This window comes from Podarcis vaucheri, assembly GCF_965113315.1.
Source record: "Podarcis vaucheri genome assembly, chromosome: 8".
NCBI lineage: Eukaryota > Metazoa > Chordata > Lepidosauria > Squamata > Lacertidae > Podarcis > Podarcis vaucheri.
In genome coordinates, this window is record NC_138766.1 from 26,231,201 (window position 1) to 26,252,074 (window position 20,874).

Consider the following 20,874-nt stretch of genomic DNA (forward strand, 5'->3'; position numbering starts at 1 on the left):
GAAGTGTTTCACCGTGCGTGCAGAAGCGGTCCCTCTGGTTGCAGAAACCTCTGGATCTGACCGGAGCTCTGGAATGGATCTAGTCCGCAACCGGAGGTACCACTGTAACCTGTTTCTCTCCCCCACCCCCAACAAAATGAGGGGCTTAAAAATATAAAAACCAAAAGTGATAATCAAAGAATCATAGAATTGTAAAGGAGCCATGAGGATCATCTAGTTGAACCCGCTGCAATGCAAGAATATGCAGCTGTCCCATATGGGGTTTGAACCTACAACCTTGGCTTTATCAGCACTATGCTCTAACCTGCTGAGCTATCTGTCCAGCCTGAGTCCAATGATCCAACCATTAAAACACACACAAATGAAGCAATGAGAAACAGCAGCACCAGCGTACATTAAGCAGCAGCAACAGAATCATAAGCTTGCTTGGATTCAGTAAACAGAGCAGGTGTACAATTAACATTTTTTGTTGCTAGATCCTGTGGGCACCTAGGGCAGAGATTTCTTGCCCCACCCCTCTCTTGACCACTGGTTTTCATAGTGTGGCAGTGATAAGAAGAAGGAAGAAACAAATCTTTTGCCGTCTCCTCCCCCCTCATTCTCTTCATCATCATCATTATTGTTATTATTATTATTAATCATTATCCACCACATTGATGTGATATTGTCTTGGCATTTAGGAATGCTGGTAAAGTTAAATCTTTTAATCAGAGCTTGTCCAAGTAGCTGAAATGGCAAGTGTCTTTTCCCACATATCTCTTAAAAAATACCTTATCACGCTCTGTGATTCTATAACATGTAGCTCTTAACTTCATAAATCTCCTTCATTCCTATACAGTTGTGTGTTTTTTTTTTAATTTGAACTGTCTCCAGGCAACCTTACTAATTACTGGCTATATACTTTGTGTTCTCTCTCTCTTTTTAATGGTGATGGCCACTAATGATGGCTTACATTAAGGGCCTTCTTTGTTCTTTGCAGTTCTAGAATCTCTCTCTGCAGTGCCACTTCATTTCTCTTTACCAGAGAATATGGTACTTTAAAAAATGTTTAGATATGCAAATAGACCCTTCAGACAATATCCTTGTATTTGTGCCTTTTCTCTGTTTTACCCCCTCCCCTTCCCAGGGGGGCTTGAGAGTTTTGGCAATTTGCATTTGTCAGGAAGTTGACTGTTGTCTTGAAAAAGTGGTAATAAAGAAACAGCAACTAGATTCTTTTTCTGGTCATTCAGCCTGGAATCTGGTAGTCAAATCAGCCATCAAACTCTTTATACAGCGGTGCCCCGCAAGACGAATGCCTCGCAAGACGAAAAACTCGCTAGATGAAAGGGTTTTTCGGTTTTGCGTTGCTTCGCTAGACGAATTTCCCTATGGGCTTGCTTCGCAAGACGAAAACGTCTTGCGCTTTTTTAAAAAAGCCTCTTGAAGAGGCGCAGTTGCGATGGACCGTGCTTCTGAAGACGAAAAACATTGCAAGATGAAAAGACTCGCGGAACGAATTATTTTCGTCTTGCGAGGCACCACTGTACCTTTAAACCTGTTGGTCTTAAAGTTGCAAAGGAGTTTTGGAAATTTTGAGGCCTCACTCTTGCCCTACATAAACTGAGCGTGCATTCCAGAACGCATTCTCTATCAGGAAGTTTTAAATATCTGATGTATTGTGGTTTTGTATGCTTCTTTTCCAAAGTTTAAAACCATGCTCAAGGTTGCTTGCAACACACGCACACACAAAATTGTAAACATAACAAAATGTCAAAAGAGTACACGACTCCCCCCCCAAAAAAAAAAGTAATCGAAAAATGTCCTGGAAGGACAGGCAGATTCATGCCGGAGGTGTGATGGTCTTTGAAGTAGAGTGGCTCCACTCTGTTTAAAGGTAAAGGGATCTCTGACCATTAGGTCCAGTCGTGACCGACTCTGGGGTTGCGGCGCTCATCTCACTTTACTGGCCGAGGGAGCCGGCGTACAGCTTCTGGGTCATGTGGCCAGCATGACTAAGCCGCTTCTGGCGAACCAGAGCAGCGCACGGAAATGCCGTTTACCTTCCCGCTGGAGCGGTACCTATTTATCTACTTGCACTTTGACGTGCTTTCAAACTGCTAGGTTGGCAGGAGCAAGGACCGAACAACGGGAGCTCACCCCGTCGCGGGGATTCAAACCGCCGACCTTCTGATCGGCAAGTCCTAGGCTCTGTGGTTTAACCCACAGCGCCAGCCGCGTCCCTTTTTCCACTCTGTTTAGTCATCAACTAAACAGCCATCGAAAAAGTAGAGTGACGCTTGGAAAAGAAAAATGGAATATCGGGAGGGAAAAGTAAAGAGCAGCATGTCCAATCTGGAAGGTACGACTGGCTGTAATTGCAAAGCTTGAATGCAGGACCCTGCTGAGGGAAGAATGAAACACTGTCACATAAAACAATGAACTCTCAAATCTAAATTTAAAGCGTGGTTAGTAGAATAAAACGAGTTCAAACCAAAATGAGTTTAGTATGACCTAGCATACTGCGGTTCCCAAGACATTCTTGGGCTGTGGTATTGTTTTGGGGTTTCTTGGTTGAGGAGGGTTTTGGTCATGGCAACCCCAAAACAGGATGATATTCCAGCATCCAAATAAACTTGAGAGGATGTACCCCTGCAGTTGGTCTGTTACATGATCTAGTTGCATGATCATATTTAAACCTGTTAAAACATGTGCTGTTAGCAGATTTGCTATACACGTCTTTGAATGCTGACTTTTATATGCAATTTGCTAGGAACTTTTGTTTTGCTTAGTAGATACAGTTCGATTAAAATTTGCCAAAACTTCGCACTTGGTTTATATAGCTGGCCGTCTTATGATTTACTTGGTGGTTGATTTTTGTGATAACTCCATGAAGCTTAATCTGCAGCTTGGTAGCTCTCTTTCCTCTCTAATTTTAATACTGTAGCCTAATTTAAACACGGAGCCCACAGGGACATTCTTCTGAAAATGTTTATATGTCTTGAGCATATCCTTAACCTCTCCCTTCCTTTTCTTGCCTGGGTGGAGATGAAGAAATATGAAACATAAATGGATTGTGTCACAGTCAGATAACTTGTGCGCTGTTTCTTAAGAAAAGAAAAGTGTTCTCCCCTTGAGGGGGAAAACACACTTAGGGAGGTTCCTTTTCATCCAAATGAACCGGATTATTTTTTGAAACAGAGAGAGTTTCCTTTGAAAGAGGTTCTGTAGTGGAACGGCATGCGCCAGATTTCCTCAAGCTGGTGCCATCCTTATCTTTTGGACTACAAATCCCATCTGTGCTGATCAGAGTTGTAGTCCAAAACACATGGTTGGTGCACAGACTGTGACACTGAGGAGCTCACTTGCCCTGGACAGAAGATTTGGAAGTGGTGTTTTCGAACTGCTAGGTTGGCAGGAGCAGGGACCGAGCAACGGGAGCTCACCCCATCGTGGGGATTTGAACTGCCGACCTTCTGATCAGCAAGCCCTAGGCTCTGTGGTTTTAATCCACAGCGCCACCCACGTCCCTGAAAGGCGGCATACAAATTAATAATAATAACAGAAACAATGGAAAAGGTGTTTATTTTTCTTTCTATTTTTAAAAGTTCCTGGGGGGGGGAGCTCATGATTCTGACCAACACCGTGGCCTGTGAATGAGACAGCAAAGAGGCATTTCTCGAACAGCCTGGGATTTCTTTGTTTAGCGTAGGCAGAGGCTGTTATTTTGGTTAAGTCTTCCTTCTCTGAATATAAAGTGAATGCACACTCCTAGGCAGCTCTGCTTCTGGCCTGGAAGTCCCCATTCCTCAAAGCATGGTTGAAAGCAGCAGAACACAGCAGGGAGTTCTTAGATTTATTCAGATGACTCACTCTTTTTCGGGTGTATTAATAATAACATGAGCATTAACTAAGCACTTCCATGCCCTTTAAAAATTTGAAAAATATGGTGATAATGAGTCTATTTTCATTCCCTAGAAACACTAGTGAATCTGAAATCCTTGTTCTAAATTGACACAACGAGTGTGAGGTACGCCAACGAGCCCATTGTGGAGCTTTACCTCTTGCATAGAAATTCCTTCCAGTAGCACCTTAAAGACCAACTAAGTTAGTTCTTGGTATGAGCTTTCGTGTGCATGCACACGAAAGCTCATACCAAGAACTAACTTAGTTGGTCTTTAAGGTGCTACTGGAAGGAATTTCTTATTTTGACTATGGCAGACCAACACGGCTACCTATCTGTAACTCTTGCATAGAGTTCTGCTTTAGTCTTGCAACTCAGCTTTGGCAAAGCGTATCCCAGTTTGCTTCGGAAAATCTTGGGTGAAGAAACAATTCATGGAGCCTATTACAGATGTCAGCTCCACCCAAATGCCACAGAAGCCTTCTAAGATTCCACCTAAAGAGGTTCAGCAGGAATGGTATTTGGTACTGGCTAAAGTATTTAACTAAACATAAATTATCTAGTTTGTGCTTTAAAGGATATTTAAGATTCCTAATGAGCCAGACAAGCAGGACTGTTGATTCTCTGAAGCATGCCCCCCCCCCCGATTATTCAGTCTTGTTCACTCTGAATCTGACAGCTGTACCAGAGGCAGAATACAAGCATATCAGTGCAATGATGTCTTTCTGCTCCCATCCTCATTCCACCTCTTTGGGATTTTGTTGTTCCATGACGACCAGAAACATGCACGCTGTGGGCGCTAGCTGACAAAGTCATATTCGGGATTTATTTTTGAAATTGGCGGACTTACATTCCCCATGGCCAGCTTAAGTACATCGGATCAGTTCTTGAGTATGACTTGGTCGCATACCACCCTGTAAATGTTATTGTGTTTATATTGATTGCACGCGTTCTGTGCTCGTGTTTCTTTTAGACATTTTCCAAGGTTAAGCATGTGACATTTGTTCCATGCTCAGAATCTTCGGATCCAAACAGCTGTGGCAACCACTCCCCATAGCAGATGCATAAGGCAGCCTGAACAAATGTCTTTTGACAGCTACCCAGTCCCTTTCTGTGTCAAGCTAGATGTCCAGCCTTGTCCTCTTGTCCTTGCAGTAGCACCTCCTTGAGGGTATATGTGCTTGCTTGCTTGCTTGCTTGCTTGCTTGCTTGCGTGTGTGTGTGTTGTGAGTAAAAGTGAAATACGCCACTTAGATTCCCTAGACTCCTCTTCCACTGTTCTTTGTTGCAAACTAAAGATGGATCAGACTGGATAGCTCAGTTAGTTAGAGTGTGGTGCTGATGATGCTAAGGTTGCAGGTTCAATCCCCGTATGGGATAGCTGCATATTCCTGCAATACATGGGTTTGGGTTGTTGTTGTTGTTTATTGAATTTATATACCGCCCTATACCCAGAGATTAGATGATCCTCAGGGTCCCGTCCAACTCTGAAACTCTATGGTTCTATGATTCTAGAGCTTATCTACCATTCACTGAATGAAGCCATGGGAAATGTGAACATTTCCCCTGCACTGAAAGATCTCCTTTCTCTTGAAGAGGGGAGATGGGCAAAGGTGCATTTGAGATGTTGTTAAGGAGCCTGGAGAACAGCAAGAGTAAGGTATGTTTTATCAGCTATTGCCATGGCCCCTTGGCTCCACCATCCGGTGGCATGATTTGGCAACCCCAGATGCAAGGGGGGTGGGAGGAAGGACAAGGCGCTGATGGGGGCACTCCAGGTGGAGGAGAGAGGGACGAGAGAGATCCTTCTCTAGCTGTCACAGAGGAGGGAGCAGATCTGCTGGCTTCTCAGGGATGGTGGAGGACTTTTGACCAGCCAGAGGGAGAGGCTGAACAAGAGGAGGTGGTAACAGACATGGAAGCAGACGGGCAGGAGACAGTCTTGTTGCTGAGAACCTGGCACTGCCTTCGTAGGTGGGAACAAATTCATCTGCCCCAATGGAACATGCATGTGCATGTTCAGCAGACTTGTAGGGCCATTCAGTTATGAAAATGCTTGCCTTTCTGATGGACCTTGGGAATCTTGGATATCTGGATCTGGTGCTTGCTGTTCCACTCTTAGCCTGAATAAAGACCTCTACCTTGTATGCAAGTAGGAGTCAATGCCGTTGTGTTTTGGGATGGGACTCTGGCCGTTACGGTGTTTTAAATAACCCTGTGGAGGGAGGGGAAATCAGTTTTAACTTTTGATAATTCATGTAGTTCCTGAGCAAGCCTGCGTAATAATTGGTTGCTATAGTAATTAAAGCATAGTGATTTGCATTAAGAGTCTTTAAATTTGGAAGCATAACCTGAACTCTTAGGAGTCATACCTTACTTAGACAAGGATGCAGTTGTCAGTTGGGCTCTTGATACACAGGTAAGGACACTAAGTGCCTGGGAGTGCCCAGAAGCTATTACTGATACCTGCTAGAAGGAACAGTCTGCCTTCTGTATAAGATTAAATGTAAACGTCCGTGCTACTTGATTGCTCATCATTTTGAAAACTGAATGTGGCACAGGGAACACAAATTACAAGATGACCTGATTGAATTCAGTGAATTGCCTGGGTGTGTGAATGCCTGTGATGACAGGCCTGTTCCTACTGATCCCAAGAAGTCCACAATAACAACATACCAACGTATATTGCTCCCTATGTTAGATTTTATAATGCTGGTAGGATATATTTCCCATGATGTGTGTTCTCTTTCATGGAAGACAGCCTTCAACTCAGTGCCCTGATAAAGGACTATGGATGTGACCCGGGTCTCTTGTTTGGCTAGCCTTTCTAATAGCTTTTAATAGACAAGGGCCCTCAAATTTTGGCTTGGCTTAACAAAGCAAGCAATTTGTGGTTGCCACTGGCCCCTCTTTTCCCCAAGGTATGTGCATAGAACCTGCAAAAGGGAGGAGTGTTTGCTCAGGTTTTTCAGAAGGCCCAAGCCGTACTTTGCTGCTGCCACCTTCAACCTCTCCAACCTAATTTCTCTCTCTGTGGCGGAGAAAGAGGCTTGACTTATGGAGTTCTGTTGATAGACCAATTCTCCACAAACCTGTCCTATTCATTCTAAAAGCCATCTTAGGTTTTTGGGGTTTTTTAAGTGTTTAGTTGTGTGTGCACGCATGCACATTTATCTCTTTTCATGCATGCGCATCAAAGTTATTTTAAGGCGGGGTTTCGCTGAAGGTTTCCTGATCTTGTAGTTTTGGTTTTGAACCTAAGGCTTGGCAAACAGGGTTTGCTTTTTAAAAACCTTGTGAAACCCTAACCTGTCACCATTGCCAAGGGCACCAGTCCATTGTTGCTCTCCGCTTCTTTGCGGGGAAGAGTTTTACGTGTTTCAAATTCAGCTCTAGGAACAATGCAGTGAAGCAATGCATTTGTGGCATTTCAGGGTTTCCCCCCATATCTCTGAACTTTTTAAGCAATCCCTCAATATAGCAGTAATGAAATAGTGGGGGGCGGGGGGTGGTTTCTTGGTCATATCTTCATGTGGATATTGCAAAATCACAAAAGTACAGTTTTGCTGAGCAGACAGGCAAGCTGTAGGTCTTTGGCCAGTATTTGCAGTGGCGTCATATGGAACACGTCCTTTAAGAAGCCTGGGATTTGAGTCAGCTTGCGGCTTCCTTAAATGTTGGAAGCCCTGTAAGCAAGGATCTGGTTTGCATGACTTAACAAAAATAAATGTGCACTCTCAGCATTTGGTGGTTTTTGAGGGAAAGGGCTGAGATGTCACCGGAAACAATCACATTGCAAGCTTTGGTCCAAGCCGCTGTGACATTCTTTCCAGATGAGCAAAGTTTGCTTTTTGACCAACTCCTTTTTTTCCTCCCCCCTTTCTTTTTTCTTTTGTATATGGATATGCATTTGCATAATTTGGAGTCCTGCCATGCACCTACCGAATTTCCTTTTGGAGAGTTTTTTAAAGAACGGTTGGAGACGCAAAGGGGGAATATTTTAGGTCTAGTTAAATAGGCCAGTGGTTCCATCATCCGTTCCAGATGTCTGCCGTGCAGGGAACGAGTTTGAAATGGAGAGTGTCGGGTGTGTTGTGTTTTGATGTGGTAGCAGTTAAAACAGCAACACACCAGACACCAGCATTTGCTACTGAACAGTCCCTGCTGTTTGTTCTAAGTAAACCTGAAATCTTAGATTGGATCCTGCTAATCATGTGCAGAGTAATTCTCCACACCCCCACACCCCAAAAACATTGTAGATTTGTGATTTTGTCTGGGCAGACCTGATATCCTCTTGTTAAGGTGCAGAACTCCACACACTTGCTGTGTGTTTAATATATTAATATATTGTTATATAATATATAAATGTTATAATTGTCTCTTAAGTGGTTTACAAAAATAACAAAAACTATACAATGAAACTGAGAACTGTGATGCAGTATAGAATGCCCCCAAAGCAAAAATGCAGCATTTTGAAATTGTTTTAGAGTCGGGGACACCTTCCTTCTTCGCCCATGGCATGTAACAGTCAGTCGGCTCACACATACGCATCACATAATGCTTGCAGAAAGGCAGCTGTTACTCCTTTGTGCAATACCTAGGTGCATGTGTGCGCTCTACCGCCACGGGTGCATGTGCAGAAGCGGCCCCCCTGGTTGCGGAAACCTCAGGATCCGACTGGAGCTCTGGAACGGATCCTGTTCGCAACCAGAGGTACCACTGTAGTAGCTTAGGAGTTGGATGGTGAGAGACTCTTAAGCTGAGTATAGAGTTATTCTAGAGTTCATTATTTGATCTGTGGCACCAATGGGTCAGTGTGCTTGGCTGTTAACTAGAAGGTTGTTGGTTGAGTCCAACCAGGGACAGTTGTGGACTAGATGACCCTTGGGGTCCCTTCCAAGTCTGCAATTCTATGATTCAATGCTCCAGAAAAAATCTTTTTGAATTCGTTTTTAATGAGATGATGGAAAAATTGCTACTTTAGCTCCGAGACGTCTAGAATGTCCATGGCATTGATGGATGATGCAGCCATTTCATTGTGTTCATTTTGGGGTTACTTGTGCCTTTTATTTATTCTGAAGCTGGGGAAAGCAAAACCTTTCTTCCTTTGCCTTTGTTTGTAGACATGTCTCGTGGGAACAGCCATCCAAGTCCCAAAGCTAATTTGTAGAGTTCAGCTCAGGTTCAGAATTCTCTCTGTGCCTCTCTGCTAACGCCTCTGTTGTTGGATGGGCTGAGATATCTCAAAAAGTTCTTTATGCTCGAATGAGCCCGTAGTTCTGCATGTGGTGTTCATAGAATGTCTTAAAACATATTAGTGTATGCGAGGATGTGGTCATGACAGTGAAGAACAGTGGAGTGCCCTTTCTCATGAGCTCTGCTTAAAGGAAGGAAGTCTTTTTGTAAAAGAAACATTTTAAAATAAGTAAATGGCATGCTCCCTAACTTAAACATTTCTTAATATTAAAGCTCACAGGATATGATGGAGAATCCCTTACTGTTGTGTTTGTAAAGCTGTTGATACTTAGGTGCTGCCTGGGGGCTTCACAAAGGCAGCTAGACTGGTGACTAGGAGTGGCCGCCGAGACCATATAACATCGGTCCTGAAAGACCTACATTGGGTCCCGGAACGTTTCTGAGCACAATTCAAAGTGTTGGTGCTGACCTTTAAAGCCCTAACCAGCCTCGGCCCAGTATACCTGAAGGAGCGTCTCTACCCCAATCATTCAGCCAGGACACTGAGGTCCAGCTCTGAGGGCCTTCTGGCAGTTTTGTCCCTGCAAGAAGTGAGGTTACAGGGAACCAGGCAGAGGGCCTTCTCGGTAGTGGCGCCCGCCCTGTGGAACGCCCTCCCATCAGATGTCAAGGAAATAAACAACTATCTGACTTTTAGAAGACATCTGAAGGCAACCCTGTTTAGGGAAGTCTTTAATGTTTGATGTTTTATTGTGCTTTTAATATTCTGTTGGGAGCCGCCCAGGGTGGCTGGGGAAACCCAGCCAGATGGGCGGGGTATAAATAATGAATTCTATCATTATTAATTTGTTATCTACCGGTTACATTTTTATTGATATTATTATCATTATCCATCTGGTTGGCTGCTGTGAAAACAAGATCCAGCATAGTTCTTTTGTTCGTTGTTCCAGGGAACTCCCGGAGTACCTTAAAACTTCTTAGGGCTTCCTACTGGCTCTTACCCTGAAATTGCATAGCCAGAGGGTTATATTGAGAGCATTCCACAGAACAGGGGTGGGCAGACTCCAGGCTTGTTGAATCTATTTCATTTTTGCTAGAACTCCCAGGATCTTGTCACCCAGAGCCAGGTGCTAAAGATACACAGATGGCATTAAAGCACTGAGTGCCTCTGAACACAGCCCAGGAATTTGTTTATATTAGCAGAACTGAACTTACCTCACAGTCCTTTCACACACAAGACCACACCATAGCTTTGCTGCTGTGGAAGAGTTGGGACCCCTTAGGCCTCTCAACAGATGATCTATCAGTAGATCCCAAACCTCCCTTCTACCCACCCCTGCTGTGATTCACCCTTAAACCTCATCATCATCCGAAGGGAACTACCAATCCTGGCCACATAATACGGCCACCTAAAACATGCTCCAGAATCTTCTGAAACTCACAGCTGTCCTTGGGTAGGCCAAGGGTTTCATAGAGCTAAAGAATTTTAGGTGACACCTCATAAGAAGTGCTTGAGGGATGGTTGTTCTTCCTCTTTTATAGATGGAGAACAGAAAGTGAGCAGCTGAGTGCACCTGTTTATAGGAGGATAAATGTGACTAATTGAGGATTTTAATCCAGGCTTTCTACACTCTAGTGCTGCTTCCCATTCTTCAGCAAGCAGTTTTGCATTTCTGAGTGTTCGGCTGAGTCTCCAGTCCTGCGAGGTGGCGGAAATGGTCATGTCCCATGAAGGTCTACCAGGACTAAGCGGTCAGGGGGAAGGGCTGTGGCTTGGAGGTGAAGCACATGTGTTGCATGCAAATGGTCCCAGGTTCCATCCTGGCATCTCCAGGGACGGGACACCCCTGTCTGCAACCCCCTGCCAGTCAGTACAGAAACAATACTGAGCTAGATGGAGCAATGGCCTGTCTTGGTATAAGGCAGATTTATCGTTTCCTATGTCGTGTTTTTCTGCTATATATGGGTTCCGTCAATTTGTGATGTAGCCCATCAACCGTATCTTGCAGCCTGCCAAGTGAGAGGCCACCCCCCTTGTTTTTCAGCCCCAGTAAAGCTGCAAAATCGGGAGGTATATGGAGCCTTCAGGTCAGCTTCATCCATGGCTGATGGCCTCTGGATCATAAGTTGCACAGCCATGTTTATGCTTCCTGAAAGCACTTCATGAGAAAGTCAGCATTGTCCCTGCGATTGCCAAGGCAGACTAGCATTCCAGCTTGCCTCTTCCTTCCATTAGTGCCCATAATGGTTGTTTGATCAATTTGAGCATAAGCTGCATTAAGCCTCTTACGTGGCGCTTATGCCACCTTTTGCAGTTTGATCTTCATGCTATTTAAGTTATTTTAATTCAAACGTGCATACATATTGTGATCCAATGAAGCATCTCTTAGAATAAGTGTCCCTTCCAAGCAGACATTTTTCTGCTATGAGAGCACACATCATGTGTTAGAATCCAAACTGTACATGTTCTCACCATTTAGCAATTCAGTTTTCAGTAGCTTCATTTTTCTATGACCAAATAGATTGCTTTTGCATTATGACGTATACTATACAGTGCAACAGGGAAGAAGAAGAAATCTCTGAAGGGCAGTTGTGAAAGTGGATGTGTATACGTAAAAATGAAGGCGGTCCAGGTGTCAGTTCTCTGATCTGTGAAGTCTCAATAAAACTTGGTTTTCAGTTTGTAGTTCAGCTTTTTTTTTAGAGAAAAGAGAGCAAGACAGGCACAGAACTGCTTTAATAAATTCTCTAAAAAGACAGCTCTTTGGAAAAAATCAGGTGATATATTTGAGTTTGCTTTCATTTTAGATAAGGCACAACAGTTAATACTTTTACAAAAGCCCAGGGCTCACCCCTCTCTCCCCGCCAAGCAGTGTCCAGAGCGCATGGGGTCACAGGTGTCCCTTTGGAGAATAGATGACACAGCAGAGATTGTTGTGATTTACGAAATAGGGTATATACGCCTATTTGTACCTTCAGTTTGCATGGAGTGAGTCCAGATCTTACAGTATGGCTCAAATCAGTGCAGGGAACCTTTCTTTGTGTCTTCCTCCAATATGGATCTCAGTCCTTCTTCCTCCTACTTCCCAGAAGCCCCCCCCCCCAGTTGTTACCCTGGCAACCTTTGAAATCTGGTCACACCTGGTGCAAGAAGTTCCATTGTCTTGTTAATGACTCTCTTAATGGCCCCAGTTTGGCCAGGCTACCCAGGAATTCCTTTGCAGCTTATATTCTCCTTTCATATCGCAAATAACCCCAAATCCTAGCATTTTAGCGTTTAGGGGAAACACCCCCCCCCCCAAGTTCTGTAACAATACTAAGCACTAGTTGCTAGCAAATTAGCAGAGTTTAAATCCCATCATTTTCATTTCCAGGAGTTCCAAATGTTTTTTCCACTTCCAACTCCCCTCAGCAATATCCAGCGTAGCCAAGGGTTAGGAATGATGGGGAATTGTAGTTGGGTAACCCAATGTAAAAAAGTTTTCAGTGCCCATTCAGCTGGGGTCACTTTTGCATGTGACACTGAAATAAACCAAATTCCCACCAGAACATGAATGTTTTCTCATGTGCCGTTCAATTAATTCAGTGGGGCTGGTGCTGGCTGCTTGACTGCCCAGGATTTGTTCTGGCCATGGGGTTAGATCAGCCTTCTTGCCATGCCTCTCTGACTTTTTTTTTAAGTACTTAATACTTCACCTTTTCAGTCAAGTAGCACCCAATAGGGCCAACATGAATTACACTTTCTCTCTGTGTAGGTATTGGGAACAAACCCTTTGCTGAATTTCAAAACGGAGCGAATAGAAAAGAAATTATAAACTTCACATAACCTTCTGCCTGAATCCTGTGTGTGTGTGTGTGTGTGTGAGAGAGAGAGAGAGAGAGAGAGAGAGAGAGAGAAAACAACAATCTAAAGTTGGCATACCTGTGGAGGAAGATGCTTTAAAAGTACTGTAATGGCAGACCTCATTGTTCAGTAGCTGCTGTGGTATGCAAAGAAAGACTACTGGTTAAAAAAGGAATAAAGGGGAAGACAGTATTTCTGGTACAACTTCAGCCCCCTTCCCCCTAGCACCACATGAATTAGTTTCTTGCCATCTTGTACCACAAGTGATGAGTATGTTTGAGAGATCCTGTATTGAATGTCCAGGGAGATTGAAGTGTTCTACTACTGGCTTCTCTGTCTTGTGATTCCTGATGTCAGATTTATGTCCGTTTATGTCCAGACCAACACGGCTACCTACCTGTGTCTTAATATGGTCCAGGTAGCTTCCAGCTAAAACAATAAATCGTTCAAGGTTGGCCTTGGGTTATCAGACCTGGGAGTTTGTGGTGAAAGGCAGGTAACAAATATAATAATAACAGTAGGCATCACAGCCAGAGGACTGCTTCTTTGACCCTGAAGACTTTGAGCCATCTCCTGGGGTTCTGTGATGAGGAATAAATACTCTGTTGTGTAGAGTGGGAGAACTCTAGCGCATGCCAGTCTCACGCTTTGCTAGCTCAGTTAGTAGAGGCTCAGTGGTTTAGACCACAGCGCCACCCTCATCCCGCAAGTGACTAATAGGTAAAGGTAAAGGGACCCCTGACCATTAGGTCCAGTCGTGGCCGACTCTGGGGTTGCGGTGCTCATCTCGCTTTATTGGCTGAGGGAGCCGGCGTACAGCTTCTGAGTCATGTGGCCAGCATAACTAAGCCGCTTCTGGTGAACCAGAGCAGCGCACGGAAATGCTGTTTACCTTCCCGCCGGAGTGGTACCTATTTATCTACTTGTACTTTGACGTGCTTTTGAGCTGCTAGGTTGGCAGGAGCTGGGGCCGAGCAACGGGAGCTCACCCCGTCGCGGGGATTTGAACCACTGACCTTCTGATCAGCAATTCCTAGGCTCTGTGGTTTAACCCACAGTGCCACCCGCATCCCTTAAGTGACTGATAGCCTGGTGCAAAATGTGCCCAGCGCCTGGCAAATTTTGAACGCTGCTTCTAGCGCCATCTGTGCTCTGGACAATGAGTCAGCCACGTCTTACTCATTTTCATGGCTGCTCTGTTTTAACCATCAGAAAGTAAGAAATCTCAGTGAGTCATTGCTCCTTTACTGTTTCTGGCATTGGCTGCTCCTCTCCCCCCCCCCCCTGAATTACGACTGCAGGGTGATTTGTTGGGATTAGGTACTGGTTGTTGCAGGAGTGGGTATATTCAATTTCCTTTTGAGAATCAATAACTTGAATTATGAGTGTATTTAGAAACCCCAAATAGGGTAGGTCAGCTTGGAAAGACAGCTCTCTTGGTGCCTTTAGTTAAAAGCATATAACAGAAATAATTAAGTTGCTCCTCTTTTAATAGCACTCTAAATAAAATATATTGCCTGAAGTAGACCCCTAACATTCCTGTCCTGTCTTTATAACTTGGGCAGCATAAAGTATTCCAGCTCTGACCACTTCAGTGCAGACAAAATGAGTGATATTAACTCTCTACTTTTGCCTGCAAGCTGGAAAAAAAACAATAACAGTAGGAGCTGTCCACTTGTTATTGCTTTCCTTTGAATAAGGAAATGTGGAGGATGTTGGTTTTGAATGGGACATGCAATTCTCAAATTTTTTCTGGCCGAGGGGGAAAAAAGAGTTCACTGCCTATGCTGCTTGTTTTTTGTGCATTTGGTTTTATTTAGTATTTTTTGAAGGAGGGGTAGAGATTAAATGGTTGCTGTTATCTCCCTTTAGTAACTGAACATGTGCAACCATGCAATATTGAGGACACACAACCCATAGTAGTTTAAACAGTAAGCTAGTGGGAAACTGCTAGGCCAGGGTGAACAATGCACCCCAAAAGCTTGCATCTCTTTGTGCCTATCAGTACTGCCAGTATTTTGGGGGGGCGGGGCGGGGGAAGGAAGGTAAGTAGCCATCACCTGTTAGGCTTCAAAGGCTTCTATGAATGTGAATGTTAAGCCACACCAGCAAGTGAAAATTGCTTGCCAAACAAAATCCACTTATTCACTGTGGGTGGCTTCCTGTTGTTAATCAATAGTGTCTTACCCTTATCTCCAGCAGATCCTGTAACAGCAATTAAAGCAGATCACTGTTGCATTCTAGTGTGTGCAACCTTTGGTCTTTACCCCACAGGGTATTGTCCTGGGGCACTTTAAAGGGGTTCATTTCTTTATGGCGAGAAAAGGCAAAACTATGGTCTCCATAAAAGATTTGCCCATCTTTCCTTTTCTCTTTCCCACTGCTGCCCCACTTTTAACACTCAATGTGTGTTTTGGGCAGTGCAATATGTGGACCGAGTCCTGCTGCTCTAACTTAGCTGATGGCCATTCCATCATATGGAAACTCCTCTGGTGCTCTGTGCACAATGCTGTGTTATAAAAGAAAAAATGGTGCAGAAGTCGAAGCTCCTGGTGCTTGTTTTCAGTGCCCTTGTGCTTCTTTTCTAAGTTGTACTGGTTGACTCCTACAAGACCTGCAGTATAGGTGCTCTCTAAACATCAAAATGTTTAATTTTGTAGCTGTTGCTAATGATGGTTTGGCAGCAAGTTGCAGACGACTCTGGGGTTGCGGCGCTCATCTCGCTTAACAGGCTGAGGGAGCCGGTGTTCGTCCACAGACAGTTTTTCTGGGTCATGTGGCCAGCATGCCTAAGCTGCTTCTGGGACAACGGACCACCAAAGCCAGAGCAGCGCATGGAAATGCCGTTTACCTTCCCGCCAGAGTGGTACCTATTTATCTAATTTTTTGGGGCGTGCTTTCGAACTGCTAGGTTGGCAGGAGCTGGGACAGAGCAACAGGAGCTCACACTGTTGCGGGGATTCGAACCACGTTAACCTTCTGATCGGCAAGCACAAGAGGCTCAGTGATTTAGACCACATCGCCACCCGCACCTTAGAGACCAACTAAGCTTGTTCTGGGTATAAGCTTTCGTGTGCATGCGCACTTCTTCAGATACACTGAAGCAGAAGTCACCAGACCCTTATATATAGTGTGAGGGTGGGGTGGGGGTTTTCTCAGAAGGGTAGTAGGAGATGGGTGATTGATTTAATGGGTATGGTAAATCTGTTGACGACTGTAATTAGTCCTACAGGAAAAAGCAAGGGATGGTATGCAGATGACCAAAAAAAGCTTTAGCATATGTAATGAGACAAGAATCCAATATCTCTATTCATATGAGGTCTTTCCATAGTTTTCAGTTTAGTAATAAGTTGTAATTCAGCAACTTCTCTTTCAAGTCTATATCTGAACTTCTTTTGTAATAAGACAGCTGCTTTGAGATCCTGTACTGAATGTCCTGGGAGATTGAAGTGTTCTCCTACTGGCTTCTGACATCAGATTTATGTCCAGACCAACACGGCTACCTACCTGTGTCTTAATATGGTCCAGGTAGCTTCCAGCTAAAACAATAAATCGTTCAAGGTTGGCCTTGGGTTATCAGACCTGGGAGTTTGTGGTGGAAGGCAGGTAACAAATATAATTAAGAATAACAGTAGGCATCACAGCCAGAGGACTGCTTCTTTGACCCTTCAGTCTTTGAGCCATCTCCTGGGGTTCTGATGTGGTCCAAGACATCCATCCTCTCATGCAGATTGAGAAACCAGTTGTGCAAAGTCCTGGAGTTCACGGGACTATTTTGTGTGCATAGATTACCTCCCCCCCCCACATTGTTCATGGGATTGAGTTTGTAGAAATCAAAATGTCCCGCTCCATAAACTGCTGTGTATTTTTAAGCTGTAGGGCCCTGTGAACCTGCGGGTTCTCACGACAGCCTTCATTTTGTCTCGCTGTCTTGCGCCTTCTGAGCCATGTTTGAAAGAGGAAAGCTTCCTTTTTTTTACTGATAAAAGCTGCTTGCTGTTTCCATTTCAGGAAAGCCCCACAGCATTGGCAACTCTGAACGGATTCAGCTCTCAGGAATGTACAATGTTCGAAAAGGGAAAATGCATTTGCCGGTCAACAGATGGACAAGACGCCAAGTTATCCTTTGTGGGACGTGCCTAATTGTATCATCGGTGAAAGAGAGCCAGACTGGAAAGATGCATGTGCTCCCCTTAATCGGTGGAAAGGCAAGTGAATCACTCGGTTACTCTGCATATATGGTATACCAGAAATAATTAACCAGATCCTGTAAAAGTTCCCCATTGGGCGTAGATCTGGCTACACAGCATTTCCATTTGGATCCTAATGGGAGTGGGGTGGTGAGATTTTCAGTTGCACTATACTATTTCTCCTCTTCATGTTCTGTTAAATTATGTACATGAATTGCTTTAAGAAGCCATGTTCATTTTGCATTTTTAATTTATTTTCTGTGTATCTCTGACTCTTCGTTGCAGAGGCTTTGTGGCCATAATACTGTCTAAAAGTATGTGCGTCATCATTGTGCCTTGGAAACGGCACCTTCTGATCTTACGGCGGCCTGGTGATGTAATGTTTAATGGGTTGGCGTCATGGGTAGCGCTGTTATTTTCCAGCCCAGAATCTTTGAGTTGATTTCCAGGTTGGGGGGGTCTTGAGCTGTGACCTGAACAAGCAACTCTTTGACCCTGACGATGAAGGGCAACAGGCAAAACACACTGCTCTGTTGACCCGACAGAGTTGGAGGATTGTTGTGTTCTTATCATGCCTAGTCAATAACAGAGGCATCCTGTTTTCTGCCACTGCTTTGACAACTCTGTTCCTCTCTGTGCTGAAGAGGCTCTGAGGATTAAGAAAGCAGTTAAGTCACCAGGCTAGCTTCATCTTAAGGAACTCCTTGTTAAAGCCTGCAGCCCTCTCAGAAGTAGTTGGACTACAACTCCCATGATCCCTGGGAGTTGGCCAGGCTGTCTGAGGCTAATGGGAGTCCCAGCATCATCTAAGAGAGGACCACATGTTCCTTGTGCCTGCTCTAAAGTATTATAGGCATGGCAGGAGAGAGGTTGTGTTATGAGTAACTGATGATCTCATTAACACTACCAAATTAACCTGACGGTCAGGGTCCCAGCCATACTGTGCAGTTCATTCACCACCACAGTCAATTTTTTTAAAATTGCTAGATAAAGAATCAAATGAGCAATTCAAATAAGCATTTCACCTTTGCAAGATTGTAATCACCTTGAATGCAAGAGCTTGCTGGCAAAATGTTGTCTTGGTTGTGCTCAGCGAATTGGTGGTAATTGCAAGCGTTCCAGTGCAAAAAAGCAGTGTTGTGCAGAAGGCAGTGAGGATACTTATTTTCATTCGTTCTTTGGCTTACTTCATTTCTTGTTACACGTGCAAGTTGCATATGTTCGCATTGTTTCATTTTTTCAAAGCAACTTTTAAGAATTCAACTGTCAATTGGGTTGTAAAGCCCTGAAATACATAATGTATCTGCTGGTCCGTCTTGTGCTCTCCAGCCATTAATATTTCCCTTTATACCTCTGCACACCTTCCTTGCACACCCTCTCTGAATCTTTGGGTAGATCTTGGTTTTCAAAAGGCATGTGAAATTGTTGTTTCTGAGCAGTCCTGGCAAACTAAGTTGAGTGGGCTGCTAATGGGCAAATGGAATCATGCATTCAGAATTACAGTCTTGCAAAACAGCTGCCCAAGGTTTGTTTAAAGGTTGGCAAAAAAAGAAAGAAAAAAGGTTTTGTATCTTTCATCCAACTTTTATTTTTTTGTATTGCTTTTGGTTTTGGGGAAGGAAAGAAATCCAGGAATGACAGAAATAACCAATTCAGTACAGTGGTGCCCCGCAAGACGAATGCCTCGCAAGACGGAAAACTCGCTAGACAAAAGAGTTTTCCGTTTTGGAGGTGCTTTGCAAAACGAATTTCCTATGGGCTTGCTTCACAAGAGGACAATGTCTTGCGAGTTCCTGCTGGTTTTTTCCCTCCCCCCCCTTTTCTAAGCTGCTAAGCCGCTTATCAGCTGATCCGATCAGCAGATAAGCCGCTAAAATCCTTCAATGGGCTTGCTTCGCAAGACGAAAAAACCGCTAGACGAAGAGAATCACAGAACGGATTCTTTTCGTCTTGCGAGGCACCACTGTACAACTGAACAATTCAGATAGTCCATCTTTCTCGCTAGAAGTGGTCACATCCCAGTAGTAGCTATTTTTAAATTATTTGCGTGAATAGAATTTATTAAAAGTTTTAGCAGGGACTGCAAGGCAGCCCACACTGGCAAATTGATTCTACTTTGTATGCTTCAGTGTGTAAACAGCAACTCATACTGAATTGGAGAAAGGCTATAATGCATGAGTCAATTTACATCGATATGCATGTGTTTAATCTGATTTAGACCTATGGACTTGAATGAAATTTAACACAGCAGCCTTAATGGTCATTAAATCACTGTGTTAAATAGTAGCATTTTGTTATTACTAGTCTGTACAGTGGTACCTCAGGTTCAGTACTTAATTCGTTCCGGAGGTCTGTTCTTAACCTGAAACTGTTCTTAACCTGAAGCACCACTTCAGCTAATGGGGCCTCCTGCTGCTGCCGCGCCGCCGGAGCACGATTTCTGTTCTCATCCTGAAGCAAAGTTCTTAACCCGAGGTACTATTTCTGGGTTAGTGGAGTCTGTAACCTGAAGCGTATGTAACCCGAGGTACCACTGTATTCTCTACATCTGGCTTAACAACTTCCGATCTTTGGCCACATCTTCTTCCTTCTCCTCACATACCCTTGCATATTCTTTCTAGGATTATTATTATTATTAATACCCCAAACGCACTCTGAGCGGTTCCCAGCAAATATAAAACATAATAAAACATTAAAAACTTCCCTATACAGGATTGAATTCAGATATCTTCTAAATGTTGTATAGTTATTTATTTCCTTGAAATCTGATGAGAGAACATTCCACAGGGCAAGTGCCACTACCAAGAAGGCCCTCCCTCTAGTTCCCTGTAACTTTACTTCTCGCAGAACCACCAGAAGGCCCTCAGACCTAGATCTCAGTGTCCGGGCTAAATGATGGGGGTAGAGATGCTGGGGGTAGAGATGCTCCTTTGGGTATACAGGGCTAAGCAGGGTTTAGCTAACTACAACCCTTATTGGATGGCAGCTGGTAATGAGAACCACAGCTCCCATCATCCACACCGGTGCCATTCTAGAAATACAGTTGCTTAAGTGTTTCCTTAGAAACACAGGGATGGGGCACCTGCGGACTCCAGGTTTTGCTGGTATCGCACCAGTCCCAGTTAGCATGGCCAAAAGTCATGATTGATGGGATTGCAACAGGAGCACCTGTCCCATACTGTTCTTCAGGGTCAATCTACCCTCCATCGGTGATATGAACAAGCAGGTACACTCTGCAGACGACCAAGGGCAGAATGAACCCTGAGTGCACTGACTTCTCCCAGAGGGTTAGCCTGGGCCAACGATGCCTGAGTCACGGCAAAAGTGTGTGCTAAATGCCTAAGCACAACTAAATCTGTAATGGCTGGCAAAAGTGTATGACTCACTTCTTTCTTCACATACAGAGGACTTAAGCTGTGAAAAACTCTTGTATACTAGCACCTTCACTTGGGTCCAGAATATAGGTAATAATAATAATAATAATAATAATAATAATAATAATAATAATAATAGATTGATTGTACTCCATCCATCTGACTCAGTTGCCCCAGCCACTCTGGGTGGCTTCCAACAGGATATACAAAGACATAACAGAGCATTGTACATGAAAAATTTCCCTATATAGCACTACCTTCAGATGTCTTCTAAAAGTGGTGTCATTGTTTTTCTGTTTGACATCTGATGGGAGGGCGTTCCACAGGGTGGGTGCCACTGCCAAGAAGGCCCTCTGCTTGGTTCCCTGTAACTTCATTTCTCGCAGC

At 44.1% G+C, this 20,874-nt stretch overlaps 1 protein-coding gene across 3 annotated transcripts in view; it reads left to right on the forward strand.

The window, feature by feature from the left end:
- Positions 1–20,874, forward strand: part of PHLPP1 (PH domain and leucine rich repeat protein phosphatase 1) — a 162,402-nt gene that overhangs the window by 67,268 nt on the left and 74,260 nt on the right. For all 3 annotated transcript variants that reach the window (XR_014222287.1, XR_014222288.1, XM_082234161.1), the window contains exon 2: positions 16,935–17,131. Coding sequence is in view for 1 of the 3 variants with exons in the window: in XM_082234161.1 (XP_082090287.1) it covers positions 16,935–17,131 (197 nt within the window). In the remaining 2 variants the exon portion in view is untranslated. The remainder of the gene's footprint in view (positions 1–16,934; positions 17,132–20,874) is intronic.